Raw genomic sequence first — 18,023 nt, forward strand, 5'->3', positions numbered from 1 at the left:
GAATTTGTAGCATGATGTCATTTTGATTTGAACATCATAATCACAAAGTTTGTGAACTGAAGTAATTTAAGAAGCTGAAATGTTCTTAGATGCAGTGGGTTTGAGGCAGTCTGAATTGCTAATAGCATTTCCTTCACAGATAAGTGTTTCATAGATCAGCTTGTTCACTTTTAAACACGGGGTCTGTTTATTCAGCCCTACTTTTTGTACAGATTGTTTCCCAAATAATGCAAACAAGCTCAGTTACAGTGAATAATTATTCAATGTCTGTCTAGAGAAAGCTGAAAGGATTCTAAGAGCTTATACACAATAACTTCAGTCCATTTATTTCTTACTTAGTGTCTCATTCCTGAATTGCCAGTTAAGATGACCACAAGCTTTTTCCTCCTTCAGTGGAGACACTATACCAAACTGCAAGCCTGATTGTCTCATGATCAATAACACAGCAAAGTGATCTACCAGCTGTCATCTCTGATTAATTTTCACTGAGGGATGTACAAAGTACTTCAGGTAATGCTGATTCTGATGTAGCTGTCAGTACTGCTACACATCTCAACTCTGTACAACAGTGGCCTGTCCCTATGTGATGAAAAAATAACTTTTATCCTTCCTAGCCTTTCAAACAATATTATCAGCTTCCTTCAGCTTATCTGCTAAAGATTTGGAATCCAGAAAATAAGATGTAAGATTGGTTAATCTGGGGAGAAAGTGATCTTTCAGTGCTTTATATAACTTAGTCTCTGGATCAGGTCCTCTACCTGATTTAGTGCCCTCAGACTCTCACATGCTGAGCACTAACTTGGACTCTGACCTCTCTGACAGGAGTTTTCAGAAAGGTAATGTTTTGTGTTCTAGTAGCCATTGTAAGGTGATTTCTCTTTGACTTCTCACCTTATGCACTGTACCCATGTGCATTTTCTTCCCCATCCCTCTGTGCTTTTGTCTGCATTGATAAAAAGTACACACTGCTTTTTCTGATACTAGAGCATGTAGTTGACATCCTAGAAATAGGAGTTTACTCAAAATTTTCTCTGCACCTATGTTTTTATACATCTTCAGATTGTTTCCTTCAGAGATAAATCTCTGTTCTGAATTTTCTCTCCTTTCAATTCCTGAGTTTTCTCAGCTAATCTTCCCTTCAATACAACCTTGTAAGTCCCATATAATGACCTGCTTGGTAGTGTGCCATTATGGAAAAAAGTATCTGATTTTTTGCTGGTTTCAATCCCTAGTGCTAGAAATAAGTTGAAAACAAAATTGTTCAGTTCACATTTTCTATGCCTCTTACTAACCAGACATTCTCTTTGTGTTGTGAAGGCAAAAAAAAAAAAAAAGACATAGCAGGTGGCCTCTCTTTGAGTAAGAGAATCCTGTAAAGGACCAAAGTGTGGTATATAATATATCAGTGTGATCAACAGATGCTTATGTGAATAAAAGAAATAAATCTTTGGAGAGGGCAGCATTTTTTCAGCCAAGACACCTGTCTGGATAGTATTTTGTGTCAAAAATTGACCTGACGAACAAAATTCCTGATATCTGCTATCTGAAATATCAACTGGAACATTCAAGGTAAGGTTTGAATTTCCCTCAGTAGTGAAAATTTCAGAAGAAAGCCAGACAAAATTTAAAACCATCAAGGAAGATAATCTTGCTTAGTATTAGGGATGTACACCAAACTCTGCCTAAAAACTTTTTAAACCATTATCAGTCTCTTTTCTTAATATTTCCCTTTAATTTGAATTAAAATCATGTGCCAGGAAGCTGGACAAAAAACTATCAATGGTACCTTGTGCTGATGTTGTGTTACAATTAAAAAAACCAAAAATATAAGTATTAGCTCTGAGAAAGGTAGGGGTTTTTCCCCTACTTCTAGTAAGGGTATCTGAAACAAGCCAAACTCTGGACATGTATCACAAATATAAATTTTGAAACTATTGAATCAAGTCAGGCTTCAGCTCCTCTGAGGCAATCCTGTGAAAAATGAAAAACCCCTATCAAAAATTCATGGTATCACCTCACACTAAAATCCTGTAATATCTCCTATTCTCTGTGCATATGTGCATAAAATATCTCATATATGAGCATAAAATATCTCATGTATTTTATTTATTTCCCATGTAGTAAAACCCAAAATTATGTGTCTACCTGTGCATTATTGGAAACCATAAAAAATCTCACAGAATTCAAGCATAAATTATGATTTCTGTATAATTGATACAGCTTTAAAAGTACAGAGAAACTCCATTAAGTGCAACTGTCTTAGACATAGTCTTCTCCAACATGTCAGCCTCCTGTTTCAGTCAACTTTCTTCTCTCATTTCAGCTTAGATTCTACAACTTAGATTCTTAGGGTTGCTCTGCATGTTGTTTCCCCACCATTCTTCTACTCTAATGCTTTAGGCTGTTGTTATTTCTGAAAAATAAACAAAACACGTGACTTTAATTAATAAAAACTTCCTCCCCCACTTCCCTTGTAGAGTCCAGTAATTTGATTTTCAGCTGTACTCACTGTTGCAGCCATTGCTGCTTGTAGTTTCAACTAGGTTGGCACCACACTCCGAAGAATTTGTCCTTGTAATGGAAACTTTCCTGACCATAAAAAACAAAAAGGAGACAACAGAGAGAGAAAAACATACACAGCGAAAAAAGTTATCCAGGAAGAGATAAATTAATGGAATGATTTTTCAACTGAAAAAAGTTACATGGATCTTCTCCAATTGCTTTCTAATTAATACTCATTGGTTTTGAGAAGCATGTATTTGAGGGAGAAGAACAGAATCAGAGGGCAGTACAGCATTTGGAAATATATGGCTTCTTTCCTCAAGGTAATATTCCTGTTTGTCTGATTTCTTAGGTCTTTATTTAAACAATTAGTAAATAGTACAGAATTATTTATCAATTCTCTTAGTGTTTGGAAATGATCTGAAATTTTCCACGCTTTGTTGAGAAGTTAATCTTGTAAATAGAGCTGATTATTTGCTGTTTTGTTCCCTTTCTTTTAATAGTAATTACATATCTCTCTAGAGAAAAGTCATGAGCTATTCTCTGTTCTGTCCAGTTTGTGTCCTGTGGTGATGTAACTCCTCCACAAAATCTGTTGTCTTGGACAGCTTAAATGGCTTTATTCCCAGACCCTGTTGTTTTGGCTGGCTGAGTTCCTGTTCATCAATATTACACTTACCTTACAGGTAATTTGGCATTTCAGCATGCACTTAGGATGAAATATAGAAATTAATTGCAGATTTATTTTGGTTTTCCCTAGGGTTTGCTCTATTCCTCTGAGCTATATGTGTGGCATTTAGGCTTCTCTATTGCTTTTAAAGAAAAACTGGCTCATGTGGCACATCTTCTCATCAGCTACCTTTCTTAGTCTTCTTCCAGTAACCCTGGTTCAATATGTTTCTGGAGGAAGAAGACCAGATGGACCTGGTCTGATTGGTGAATTGCTGGAAGCAGAATATGCCATTTGTTCCTCAGTTGCAGTGTAATAACAGGGATTTTTGTACACTTCCTTGTTTTGCCCATATCAGAAGGACATGCTTTATCAGCACTGTTGGAGAGGGTGGGAGGTTGTTTCAAGATGGAGAGTGGCTAGATCTGTGTTTGCCCTGCCTCTGTGCTCTCTGCAGATTAGAAAAAATAAATCATCAGTTGATAAAAATGTGATGACTCAGCTAAATGTAAAAGGAGAATTATTTCCCACTGTTCACCCAGAGCTTTCATGTGCAGCCCTACTCTTTTATGGATTACTTTCCCTGTTAGTTATGATTAAGTTTTATAAGCAGAGCAATGAAACCTCTACCTTTGTGTGTGGATTTGTTTCTAGGGAGAGTGAAATGCACTTGCACATTCTTGGTCCTCAAATCTGCCCCAAATAGACTGAGAGAAAGAAAACTTGGAAAGGAAGGGGTGTGCAATGATACAGACAAGAAAATAGAACACAGAGTTCTATATTCCAAATTATTTGATATACAATTATAGAGATTCAGTTGTCTTGTCCTGAACTTCAATTAGTATCTCCCCTTCTGCACCCCTCCAGATTACATTACTGTTTATACTAAAATCTCACTAGAACCCTCTGCTGAAAGAGCCATGGAAATGCTCACTAACACAGTATCAGGGAAAAGGCTTTCTGCTCTGATTGTGGATCAAGTGTCTTTGTTAATGAAGTGGAATAGTAGAAACTGCAGCACAGTATGTCTCTAAACATTTTAAACTCAATATATCCTGTTAGGAGGCCAAGTCAAAGAGGATGCAAACTCTCAGCTACCCCTTACAAGCCTTTGTTCTGCCCTCTTCTAAGATACAGGTGATAGATGAAGTTTGAGAAAAAAGTCTGGATTAATGAGAGTTTTTAGCAATAATCCTCATTCACTCAGCTGAAAAGAAGGGAGTAGATTAAAGTATCCACTTGAGACTCCTCATGTGTTGGTTGCTTCAGCCAAGAGATAAGGACTTACAGACATAAAGTGTTTCATTTATTAGATGAGCGTCTCTAGCAGATGATCATCCTACATCAGCCTCTGAAGTGTAAAGGTAAGACAAGACAATTTTAGCCAGTTAGGTTCTTTCATCTATACTAAAGAAGTTGATAATGGTTTTATGGTATTTCCCAAGTTAATCTGGTGTGTAAAATAGGGTTCAAGGACAACTATGTTATAGCTGAGTTGTTGCCCTTTTTGTGTTGCTAATAAAGAGGCACTACTATTTGTTCTGCCAGTTAGGTAAAGCTTGAGTAAAGAGAAGATGATGTTCTAAATGTCTAATAAAAGAATTTTCACAGACCTGTCATTGCTGTCACTCAAAGCTTCTGTACTTGGGCCACAAAACTCAATAGATTGTCTCTAGCTTTCCCCTAATTTTACTGTGAGAGAAAAGGGATCTTTTAACACATTACTCTCTGAAGACTTTTTTTTCCTTATCTCAGATACAATTTTACTTCTAAAGAAATACTGTCTGTATCTTTATGAGGCTTGAATGAATTTTTCTTAAGTTAGTTTAAACTATATTTAGTTCAAATAAATTTATAGTAGTTTGCAAATGTCTTTTAGCAAACAACTGCTGTGGCATTCTATGGCTAAGCAAGATTAATTTAATTAAAATTGCTAATATAGGGAGGTATCCTTTACAACAAGGTTTTTTTTTATACCAATAGTTTTATCAAATGCTCTCTATCTCTTCTAAATACATTCAGCTGTGGTAGAAGCTGGTATTCAGTGGGTTTCCATGACAGCAGCTGAGGTAAAACTAGACCAGCTATTCCAAAGGTCGTTTATTGAAAGGCACAGATCAGAAAGGTTGATTTGGCAATGTGACCATGGGAGCACAGAGAAGAGAATTGCAAGAACCTTTGGTTATTATAACCAAGGAGAAATGCAGTATAGGAGGAAAGAGAAGAAGCTGCAAATCTGTGATGGTAAAGAAGTAGAGGGACTGTAAGTTGCCTTACAGAGGCATAGAGATGCATAAACACATTTTAATAGTATATGGCAAAATGAGTTCTTACAAAAAGTGCTGTACTCTAAAAATAAAGAGGGGACAGAGGAAGATGCATTGCAGGTGAAGATGATAAGTTTGTTTGGGTTTGGTATAAGTGCAGTGATATATGTACAACATCAAATAGTTGCCTCAATCCCAGTAACTGCTTATTTGTTTTCATTCCAAGTCCTAATACGTCTAAAATGCCACTAAAACCAACCCTGCAGCACTTGCTGCCTAGCACTGACATTTGCCTTCTACTCAAACATGGATCATCCTGGACAAATTAGTTAGCTCTCTGAGTTGTCCTAAATGCTAGCAAACATCTGCCTGGATGTATTCTTCAATTTCATTCTTTCTTTAGTTTTCCTTTTTAGACAAGGTGTGGTAGAGGAATTAGGAGCTAATGGCACCAGCTGCTTTGGTTGCCAATTCAGTAAGAACAGTTTCTGATCCCTAAGTACTTTGTTAATTTACTTCTACTTCTCAGTCTTTGGACAACACAAGGTAGATTAATGTTTTAAAATGTTAGCACTAACTCTAGATAGACTATAACATCTCAGCTAGGGGTATACTATTTTTTTACAAAGCAACTGTAAGAGAAATGACACTGAGAAAACTTTAGGCCAGGAAGTAAATATTACAAGCAACAAGTTGAGACATCCACATTCATTATGCTGAATAACCATACAACCTTATGGATAATTCATTACATACTTTTACATTCATATAATTAGTACATGATTACCAGAAGAAATTTCTACTTGATTGAATAGCTTCAGCCTTATGAATCACTTTTACCTGCAAAGGAAGTAGAATGCTCCAATTACAAGAACTCCTAGAAGAAGAAGGGAAGCCAAGAAAGCTGCAAACAGGTCACCTTTTGTTTGAGATTTGATGCTGGGCAGCAAAACTTCCTCACAACGAGCTCCTGTGTAATTTTCAATGCACCTGGGAAACCAAGTTGTATTTGGATTAGATGGTAGCTTGTCATCGACCATGAAAAGCATAAATGCTGCTTCTGAGTAGTCAACTTGTTATGACACAATTCAAAGGTTATGTTTGCTTCACAGCGAGTCTTAGAGAATTTCACCTCATATTTCTGGAACAAAGGGAATTTTTTGTTGGGCATCAAGTTTCTGATCCATACTGCTTTTATATATTAAGTGTTAACTGTGTCATCCCACTGGTTCTCACACAGTAGTCATGCTTTCTTTTCCCTGTTTCAAGCAACTTTCTGGTTTCCTTTGTTGAAGATAGTACTGTCAGCTAACAAGATCAAGGAAATGGGAATTCATTGAGAAACCATACAGTTTAAACTGCAAAAGTAGTTTATGCAGTGTAATAATTTATGCCAGAACATGTTACATGCTTGGTGAATAACCCCCTCTTGGAGAAACCTAGGTAGAAATCTACTCTACTATGCTTATTTTATGTGCTGAGCTTCTGAAAACTTCTGAAGAAAGGATTAAAATGAATATGGTATTTTACCATGGTAAAATGGTATATTTTATTAAAAATAAATAAAATTAATGGCTTAGTAATTCATATTCAGTCAAAAATAGGTAGGTTGAAGCTAAACTAATCTTCATTTATTATGTATTTTGCACTTATTCTGTTAAATTTTCTTTGGAATTGATTTAATTACAGAAAATGGAAAGCACTTCTTTCAATATCTACATTCTGTGTGTATTTTTTATATATGTAAATTTGCTTCTCTCTATTTGTATTACTAAAGATCTTGCTCCTTCTCGCTATTTCTGGCACTGAAGTCATAATAATCTGTGACATAAGCAATTTCAGGCTCCAGCTGAGAAAAATGGGCTAAACTGCAACATACTTGAAGTTCTCAACTGCCATTGGCAGCTGCAAGGTATAATTTCAGACAAGGTTTAAGAAGGTGGAGAGGGGAGGAACTGCCAAAAAAGAAGATTGTTTAGCATATCTAACTAAGACCAAAGGATCCCTGTGAGTTTTCTGACATTATGCCTGATGTGAATCCCACTACACTTTCTGTAGGTTATGGACCGGTATTTCAGTACTGCTGGCCTAAACCACTGCACAGTTACTACCCCTTTATTTTAATTCTTTGTCTTTGGAAATATAATGGAAGATTTAGACACTAAAAAAAGACATCTAATTACCATCAGATATTAAAGCTATGCAACTGATCAAACAGACACCATTTACTAAGGACAATCTCAGGCTTTTCAAAGTCATGATGTTTCACTGCTGGGAGAAGCAAGGGTAGGCAGACTGCTCTGATTGCTTGAGATAATGTTCCAGATATTTATTCTAAGTGTAGTGGCTTTTCAGTGGCCTATTTCTGAAATACTGTAGAATACTTTAAGAATAGAAGTGTAGTTTGAGTGGGGCATTGTTCTCTAGCAAGTGAGAGAGAAATGCTTTGGAGAGCTGAATAGAGTAACAGGAAAAGAAAATGGAATAAGAAATTCATAGGAGTATTCTTGAATAGCAATGAAAACTGGAGAATAATGCAAGGCTAAAATGATACAGGAAGAAAAAAAATAGGTTTTGGCATCAAATTAAGGCTCATGGAAAAGTTCTAAAGAATGAGTGTAAAGGGAGTAAGTCAGTAGCTTAAAGAGCAGAATGAAGCAGGAGGAAGGCAAGACAGTTGTAGCTGCAGAGAGGATCAGGTAAAGGGTAAGGGTTACTGAACTGTTGTGATACAGGAGAGTGAGTTCGTGTGAACAGTGCATGGAAGCTGTATTTGTGTTCTGCAGACTGTAGGAAAAGAATTGGGAATGTGTTGACAGCATAGCAAAAGGGTCACTGAGATCGTAGCACTTCCTACAAAACAGAAAATAGAAGCAGATGCTTAAGGTAGTCAGAAATCTTTAAGAGGGAAAAGAGCTTGAAGGCCTAAGATGGTAAGGGGAAAACTATAGTGATAGGAATCCAAGGTTATAGCAAAGAGAAAAAAACCCATACAAAAGCACATGCTAAACTTAAAACATCCTGGATGCTGAACCTATTAATTCTGCATGGCTGTAACAAAAGCAAATTCTAGAAACATGACTAGCCAGTTTGATAGTACCTGTTTAACTGTGAGCAGTGCATTAGGGATTACAAAACTACTCATTCACTTTCTCTAGGCTGGCCTGTTGACATACTTGCTGAAAGTGATTCCATACTATCTAGAAAATGCTGTCATATAACCTAAAAATTATATAAATTTTCATGGAAACAGGAAAATTAAGATGAGGTATCTCTGGGTTACATTTAAATAATAAAATTGTAGCTAATGTGACCAAGCTGTGCTACAGTTAAGGCATTTCTGAAAATCCAGATGTTCAAATATTTGTTTGAACAATCTTTTATGAAGTCACCTTTCATGATATACAAATAGGTAAAGGCTTATGTTAAAGATAGAAGCAATGGATGCTTTAAGACAACCCAGCAAGGTTTCTTCTGCAAGTCCTTTCCTAAAATAGGTGAGAAAGAAACTAAGCAGACTTCAGTAATTAGCAGTGGAATTCTCTCAGAAGATCTGCTTATCCTGTTGCTCCAGTCATTTCAGTGGAGTTACCTATGCAGTGACTGCAAGCACGACAGAAATAGTCTCTAACAACAGTGTCTGTGTAGCGTCTCCTAGAGGCAGCCAGTCTTACTATACACAGCCTTAAAAGCCAGCAGCAACTCTGTTTATCTTTATAATGGATGCCTAAAAGTAGAGCACAAGAGCAGTTGTTGACTTAGCAGGCACTGATGCACCTGCACTTGAATTAGCTGGGGCAAAAGCCAGGTGCAGGCTGTGGTAAGGAGGAGTTGCACTCACTGAGTTTGTGTTCATTGGCCAGGTGTTGCTGTTGCGCATCACTTCCATGCTGTTAACCTGCTGTTGCTGCACATGTCCAGTGCTGCCTTTAAATGGCCCTATTATGCAGCATTCCAGAGTTGATTTTTAAAATGAAAAAAGGTCTTTCCTCCTCTAAGAAAACAGAATTTCTAATTCAGAGTTGAAAGACAGCAGACTTCAATGTTTGAAGAAAATCCATGACTAAAACCTCCCATTTTCAGCTGGCATCCAGATTTCTCTCTCCTAGATGGCTGCACACACACCCACACCTCTTGTCAGATGAGATGAGCCAGCCTTAACTGTTGTATACTAATGTCCTATAGGAGCTCCAGACAAAACACCAGCATATGGAACTAAATCCATAGAATCTTTCAGCACAGGGTAATCACATCAGCGTCAAGGCAAGGTGGAAGAAAATAGACTGCATTGGATAAGATGTCAGGAGATGACCAGCAGGTCTGCAATTACATTGATCTTTTACAATCTGATTAGTAACTAAAAACATTGCAGTAACACGGGCATTTCTGCTGTCTCCTTTCAGATGCTGTTTGTTGGACAGTGCAAATGATCATATGGCACTGGGATTTAGTAAGAAGGTAAAGTTTCTTTCTTTGCCAGGCTCTAGGGTGAGCATCATAAGGAAGTATCTGACAGACTGTAAAAGTAGGAAGTAGAATGTGAGTCAAGTATGCACACAGATTCTCACTGCTTTGCATTATACTATCTGGATATTGACTTTAGTTTTCATTTAGTCTTCCTTTAGTCAGGAAAATATAGAATACTTCTTGGCATAAAACCTACTTGCATGTAAAAACAGAGCTCTGAGCAGAAAAATATGAGAAATTATCTGCTCATCAATGCAATTCAGATTACATGGCTGATAACTTCAAAATCAACATAATTTTCAGTCTGTAGCAGACTTATAAAAGTTGTCCTAACCCATACAGTCTAAGAACATCTAGTAAATATGAAAAAGAATTTAGAGCCAAAGTGAATAAGCAATGGCAAAGTTAATTGGACACCCAAGCAGCTTTTTAAAAAGTTTTTACTTAGACAAGATTCAAAACTGTTGCCCTCTATACACAGAAAATAAATGAAAATGCTCCTGCTGGAAAGAAGTTGAAAGAATGGGTTATTCTTCCCTAAAAGCATGGCTTGTTCTCCTTTCCCTTAGCTATGTGTTTGTATGACAGGTTTTCCATATCTGGCAGTTATATTAATTCAGATTGCTAATAGTTTTCAAGCACATAAGATAGTGGTTTTATATTTTATGTCCCATTAAAAAGAAATCTTAATTATGGACCCGTTTTAACTATACTTTTGGTGTGTATTCTAACTTTTGTTACTACCTTTCAAGCCAAAAGCAGAATTGAAAAATACTAATTGGACAGATTGTTTCCAGAAGACCCTGAGGTACATTAAAGTGTATTTTTGGAGGCAGAGAAAGAAGAAAAGCCCAGGTGAGTGGGGAGCCCTTCCCTGGCAACTTGCAGGGTGCCTATTCTGAAGGCTGATAGCACAGCAAGGGTATGACTTGTGGGGATGTCAGAAATGGGGGATGAAGGGCCCATCACAGACAGCCAGGCAAGGAGTGGGACAGAGTATACAGAAAGTGGTAGAAGGAATTTGCAAGGATTTACTGGATTATCATAAGAAAGGTGGAGGAGAGCTTCCATTAGGATGGAAGCAAAGGAAGAGATACTCTTGAAAGATACACAGGAATTTCAGGGAGGAGATTTGCAAGGTCTACCAGTGTCTCTTGCAGTACTTAGCCCTCCACAGAGTAGGATCTATGTCCCAAAATGAGAGCATTCATTGTTAATTTCTGTGCACTGCCCTCTGAAGCAGAGTTCTGTGTGTGTTGTCTTACACCATCTGTATTTTGCTTGAAATACAGAAAGAATGCTCTTGGAAATCTGCCAAGTGTAAGAAAAAAATAGGGGTTGCAGAGCTTCCCCTAAGAAACCAAAATTTTCACTTAATTCTGCAGTGCATTAATTAATGATCATGGGACAGCTGTGCATCAGGTGCTGAGGCAAACAGCTTTCAGCCTTGTGTTCTATGGTACACCTGAGGCAGCTGCTTTTTCATCCTTCTCTGCCCTGCTGCCTGTTTATTTAGTTCATTTGAGTGTTCCTGGGTTTGAAGCTCATCTGGCTTATGGTGACAGGTGTGCCTTTTGCTGCTGAGAATATTAACTCATTGTTAGGAAAAGCAGCGAGGAAAGATGGCAGATGGGCAACCTCATGTTTTAACACACATCAGCTGTATTTAAAATCCCTTACTGTTGCACATGGATGAGGGTCAGCTAATGTTCTGTTGATATTAAATCTCTGCCTTGTATATAATCCATTTCTGAATGATGAATATAACTGAAATTCCAAAGGTAAACAGCAGCTCTTCATTTTTAGCATGCTACAAAACACGTATCTCTAAAGAATGATGCATTTTTCATAGTCACATGGTGAAATTACTTCCAGTGATGTTGCATAGGGTAATCTGGACTAACTCTGCTGAGCATGACACATTTGTGTAACTGAGTACCATGTGAAGGAGAATGTGGTTTAAGGTATTTTTACAGTTTGCTAGTCTGCTCTTTCTCCATCTCCTACTTTTAATTAACAATCATTCAGCCCTTGATTTTAAAAAGTGATTTGAGTTTTCTTTCAGTAGGAGATGATCATTGAGAGCACTGGGGAGCTTTGGTAGGGATTTGGCAGAAACCTTCATCAAAGAAACTGTGCAAATATGTGATGATGACATGAAGTTCCAAAGCACCAAATATTTTCTGAATTCTGCTGAATAGTGATGCATTTTTTCTGTTGTTTCTATTCACATCACTGCTGATTACTAAGATATCTGTGTGTAAACAAAACCTTTCTCATCTATAATTAGCCTTCTCTGACTGATTAAGAAACATGCTTGGAATGAAGATGTGCTTAAATAGAATGCTGCTATTTAAACCCATCTAACTTCATAATCAACCACTAGATACAGAAAAAAATAGTCGATAATTTAAATGCAGTAAGATTGCTTGAGTAGAAAAAAATTGCTCTTAAGATGTTACTTTTCTGCTTCAGCAGATTATAAAATCCTACAGTACCTGAATTGAAAATTACTCCATTTGGAGCTTTTAAAGTGGAAATTACCTATGCTGACTAGCTTGTGCTCCTGAAGAATAGATTTTTCTGAGTATTTGTTACTTCATACTTATAGTCATTGCATTGAATAAATCTTCCTTGTTACACAGTCCAGCAGTAGCTAAGAGGGTGCTTCGAATTTGTGTAACTGCTGCTCTTTAGTTTAACCATTCATTTTTCATTTATGCACAATAATAGGAAATAATAGGAATTCTAAGGGAAAAAACTCCATGTATTTCAACATATTTTACTTTTTGTTTGTGTAGTATTCATTTTATATTGCATAAGCTTGCAAGGTTTAGCAGATAGAATAAATCATCATACAGCACTTCAGAGCTTTAATCTCACTTCTGGATCTGATTCATTGTGACACTGAATGATGACAGTAATATGCTGTGTATATTTTTCAGTGAACATTCGCCATAAAATTGCCTCTTTTCTCCCTAACTAAATGAGTTTGCATGCTTGGTTTTAAGTACTTAGATTGAACTGTCCCAAACAAAAGAAAGTAATATTTTAATTAGGCATCTGGGAAAAGATGTTTCCTTCTTCAACTGTTTTATTCGGTTGTCATTAGTTATAGCTCATGACAGAAGAGGGAACAGAAGTTGCCATGGAAGAATAAAGGTAATAGCCTTAAGCATATGTAATATTTGTCTGAAAGCCTATTTTTTTGTTAAGCAAACCCATTAAATCAACCATAATTTGTTTTGATGAATAACTCAGAATTAGGAAATGCAGGACACTGAAAAATGACAGTTTTATTTAGCATATTATGTCTTGGTAAATCAGAGAATAAAAAGATAGGGCAGTATTTATGCAGGAAATGTATCCACATGCAAAACCAGGAAGTGTTTCTTTTCCAGTTTGCTACATGGGCTTCAAAAGGAAGAATGGTTCTGTTATGGAGTCGTGTGAGAAGTATCTGTATTTGCTGCCTTGATGTTTCTTTATCAAGTAGTCTTTGGCTGTTGCTATAAGCTGCTCTTTGAGTATTTCAGCAAGATTTGAAGAACACAGTAAGTCTTAAATTACATCCTCTTTCTCCCCTTAAAAGACTGTATTATTTTTTGTGCCTCTGCATTTTGTTCAGGTCAGGCCATTTTATGTTACAAGAATTTTTGCAATACAATTAATTTTTAAGAAAAACTGTACTCTGCCTTTCTGAATGCCTTTCCCACAGTCTATATTCCATGAGGCAAAGGGTATTTTGTTCTTTCTGTATTGAAATGAGGAAATGTGGCTCTAAATATAGAAATCCTGAATGCATATGTAACTGAATACTGTTCCATCTCCCAAGCAAGTATACAACAAGTATATACATTTATTTTTTCTCATATTGCCATGTCTCTATAAGCTAGGTAAGTGATAGGTAATTGGTATTTTCTTTTAGCTAATGCTTTAGCAATGATTCCTTAAAGAAGGAAAATGGATAAACAGTCTTTAGACAGCTACTGTGCAATACTTAAACACACAAACTTTAGTTTCACTGACCTGCAGAATGGACTGGATACAGTAGGAATCATATAACAAATCCCTCCATTTAGACAAAAAGATCCATAACTGGTGCCACAGAGTTCTTCATGATCTTAAAAATAAGACCAAAACAAACACTGAGAAAAATAGAGACTTCAAACTCAAAAAACACAAAAATAAACCACCACACAAATAAAACCAGCCATCAAATTGGTTCTATGAGCAGAAAAGATATAGGTCTTGCCTTCCAGACCAGCAACATAGAGTACTGTTTTTAGAACAGTTTCATGTAACAATATGCAGAAGAGATCAATTTATCACTGTATCAGACATGAAACACCTAAATTAGATGAATAAACCACACTTTCTCTTGCAGTGAGGGAAACTTTTGAATTCTTCATTACTTCCTATGCCTTTCATGACCACTCACCATAGTGAGAACAGTGATTCACATGATGATCTATGTGAAGTCTGTGCCACTGGAACAGGACAAACCAAACTATCTTTAGCTTAACTACATCCTGCAATAGTCAGTTATTCCAGATACACCCAGAACAGTCCCAGGTAAAGGCCAGGACATTTTGAGACTGCACTGGGCTGCATTAAAGCTCAATTGTACCACACTGGGACACCACCAGGTTTCCCCACCCCTATTCTCAATAGCCAAACCAGAGGACAGCCTGCAAGCACTCACTAATGTACAGGATTGCTGGCTACAATCTTATTTCCACACATCTCAAAAAGGATTTTTCCTAACTCAGTAGGCTTCTTTGATGAATTCTTAATGTGTTAAACATAATTAGGCATTCTAATAACACCCCAAATAAAGGACGCTAATGTTGGCACTTGTAGCAGCACTTGTCCATTTTGTGCTTAAAAAGCATATCTAACTGCACCACTTCACTCTTCCTGAAAGCAGTCTAAATTTGGAAGCTGGACTGAATATATTTATGACACATTTAATGCATCAGTAACTAATTTCATATACATACATCTATTTATTTTTTTTTACATATTTCTTCCATCTTTCCATCTTATGAAACCACAGTATCTCAATCAAAACAAAAATAGAGCAGTCTTCTGACATCACAGGGGTGATAGTCATGTGTTACCTCACACTTTAGGTGTTCTTGCTGTTATTTCTCCCAGAAGTTCTGAAAACAAGAATTCTGCTGTGTCACTATTTAGGTATAGAAGACATGTTCTATACATAACCTAGAGTTAAGAGGAATCAAGATCTTAGTTTTCTTATTTGTCCTTCCCAGAAAAAGAGTTAGGGTTCCCCTTTATTCCTGTAGAAAAAAAAGTAAGAAGTGTGGCCATAAGACATTCTACCCTAGAGAGACCTTCTACAGCTTCTTATCTAAAATAAGCCAGGCTTTTCTAAGAGTGGCAGAAATGCTCAGCTACTTCTATTAGCTTCTATTAGCTTCTATTCTACTACTATTGTGCATCCTGCTGTCCTCCAGGCCGGCTTTCACAGTTCCACTCTCTCCTTTTTTCCTATATTCTTCCCCTTCTGTGACAGGATATTGATATTGTAGGAGTGTGAGTAAAGTCCTTACATTATTTTAAGATGAAGACAGTTATACCCCAGGGCCCAAGAGAAATTCTGTTTCATGTTCCTGTTACCAGAATCCAAATACCACTGCCAGCATCCAAATGGTAACTGGACCTTCTTGCCTGTGTGCAGATAAATTAGGAAACTGGAGGAGGGGAGAAGGGCTAGAAAAATTGTTCATGTTTGACCTTGTTGCTCAGAAATACATGTTCTGTCCTACCTTGCTAGAAATTAAATGGAAATTTATTTTAACTCTGAAGCTTTCTGTGCTTATCTGCTGGCAATTCATTTACTGCAAGTTCACAATTAAAAGACTTAAAAAAATATTTTCTATGGGTAACTGTACAATTGCAATAGGAATAAAATGGGAACAGGAGAAAACACGGAGGTTTTTAAACAAGAACTACAACTTACTTGATTTTAGTCTATTCAAAACTAACAGTAACCTCCTGTGAGAGTGTAATTCAATTGAAGGCTACACCCTTCCTTGAATGGAGAAAGGGGACTGAGCATATCAACAGTGTATCAGCGTACCTGTACAATTTCAAGAATCAAGGAAATAAAACAAAACTCCCAACTCTGACCTGCTGTCAACTCTGTTAAGTGTCTGAGGGAGTTAACTGTTGAAATTCTACCAGATGGAACAGGAAGATGATAGAAGGTAGGCCCCGCAGAAAAATCCTTTTGAACAGCTCATGGAAAGGTTTCAAAGAAATTCTCATGAGAATTAATGAGAATTTGTTAACCTCCTTAAAATCCTGCCTTATTGGTTCTATTCCTTCATCTTTATGCAGAAATAGACCTGTCTCACACTGGCACAGGGGCAGAGTACTGAAGAATGCTAAATGCCTCTAGTCATTCGGGCCTTGGAACATTTGGGAGAGTGAATGCTGTTAAGGTGTGATCTTTGTATCAAGGACCAGCTCTGCAGCCCAACCAGACATTTCTGTTCTGGCAAAATACCTCAGGCACTTTCTCTTAGGTCTATTAGAGAAAAGAGAGAGAGGTGGAGAGAGAGAGAGCAAGAAGTGCCTAGGAGGCCTTTGAAACCTTTTTGATTGTAATTACAGACAATTTTTCTATAGGTTATTTCTTTCTAGAGATAGACTTTTCTTCCAATACTAAGTGAAAAATGGTAACCTTAATTTTAGCAGTAATGAGAAACTTGAAGAAATCTCTATGTCCACCTAGATCAGACACCCCTTTCTCCATCCAGTTGTGCTTTTCATTAATTCTATTTTGTGTATTAATACTTTGCTATTGATTAGTAAAACTGAGTAACACAGTATAAAGTAAATGTTAGAATTACAGAAGACAATAAAAGAAAATTCAAGAAGCTTCAACACTAGGAAAAAATATTACTAACAAATTGTAATTTTCTACAATACCAAAATAGGTATTATTGTGCTTCACACACATGGTATTGAAGTGCAGTAGCTTGCTGCAAATTTCAAAGGTACAGTTCTGTATTTCTAACAGCAAAGTGTGAAAGCACCAGTTAATCCCTTTAATTCTATAGTCAATGATGCAAAAGAGTATACTGGAGAATCAGAAGGGGTTCAATACAAGCCAAAACACAATTACATTAGCATTGGTGAATGTGTCATGATTTTTCATGAGGTAAGTCAATACATTATATTAATCTAAAAATGCAAATTGTATGCTTTGAAAGTCAAATGTACACTACAGTCAGACTCCATAATCAAGACAGAAAAGTTTAACAAGTCAAGAGATGATGGGCAATTTAAAAAATACAAAAGATTTAGCTTTGAAATTAATAGATCTCTATCAATGTATGTTGTACATAACACGTAAGTATGTATTTTGATACCCCCTTCTATGTGAGAGATTAAAGAGAAGTAGGACGCAAAAGTTGGGTTTTTGTGGAAGAACTGAAGAGGAATAAAATGAGGTTGTTCTTTCTAATGCTAGACTGAGTACTTAAAACTGACAGAGGTAATAGCAGCCTCTAAATACACTTATTCCTAATTATTCTTTTTGAGGACATGCAGGTGTCCTGGTTTCAGCTGGGATAGAGTTTTTTTCCTAGTAGCTGGTACAGTGCTGTGTCCCTAAACTGTCTGGTCTGTTTGCATTTAAACTGTTGTAACCTGACTGTCCTGGCTATTAAAAAAAACCAAATGCAGGCTCAACGCCACTTTAACCCCGAAGAGCCAAGTCACTTCTTGGCATTGATAAGCCACATGTTGGCTCAGCTGTATTGCCTAGTCCAGAGGCTAAAATACTAGACTATTAACACAAAAAAAGGAAGAGAGAGGAGTGGGAATTGTTGATGGAAGATAAAAGGGGGCTGATGGATGCTTCCTTGCTTGTAAGCAACTTTGGACTGCCTGCTAATTAATCACAAACTGAAATATTAGGATTGATCAAAGCAAACAACTCCTTTCAGAATTTGTACCACTGGCTGGTAAATTAGTGAGGGATAGCATCTCTGCAAAGCAGTTGTAACAATTCCAGTGGCAGCTATCAAAATCAATGCAATTTTAATGAATTCTAATTATATAGATGTATGTGTCCAAGTAAA

At 36.8% G+C, this 18,023-nt stretch overlaps 2 protein-coding genes across 3 annotated transcripts in view; one reads left to right on the forward strand and one right to left on the reverse strand.

Moving 5' to 3' along the window:
* Nucleotides 1–2,190: 2,190 nt before the first annotated feature.
* Nucleotides 2,191–18,023, reverse strand: part of NRG4 (neuregulin 4) — a 45,256-nt gene continuing 29,423 nt past the window's right edge. For both annotated transcript variants that reach the window (XM_086849417.1, XM_086849418.1), the window contains exons 5-8: nt 13,936–14,029; nt 6,280–6,429; nt 2,510–2,589; nt 2,191–2,413 (exon numbers count right to left, since the gene is read on the reverse strand). In XM_086849417.1, the coding sequence (XP_086705543.1) occupies nt 2,397–2,413; nt 2,510–2,589; nt 6,280–6,429; nt 13,936–14,029 (341 nt within the window). In that variant the 3' untranslated portion in view covers nt 2,191–2,396. The remainder of the gene's footprint in view (nt 2,414–2,509; nt 2,590–6,279; nt 6,430–13,935; nt 14,030–18,023) is intronic.
* Nucleotides 3,109–18,023, forward strand: part of TMEM266 (transmembrane protein 266) — a 102,545-nt gene continuing 87,630 nt past the window's right edge. Inside the window, exons 1-4 of the mRNA XM_086849346.1 lie at nt 3,109–3,188; nt 9,843–9,897; nt 10,659–10,761; nt 13,308–13,460. The gene's annotated coding sequence lies outside the window, so the exon portion shown is untranslated. The remainder of the gene's footprint in view (nt 3,189–9,842; nt 9,898–10,658; nt 10,762–13,307; nt 13,461–18,023) is intronic.

The sequence above is a fragment of the Cyanistes caeruleus genome, chromosome 13 (assembly GCF_971803275.1).
Source record: "Cyanistes caeruleus chromosome 13, bCyaCae1.hap1.1, whole genome shotgun sequence".
Lineage (NCBI taxonomy): Eukaryota > Metazoa > Chordata > Aves > Passeriformes > Paridae > Cyanistes > Cyanistes caeruleus.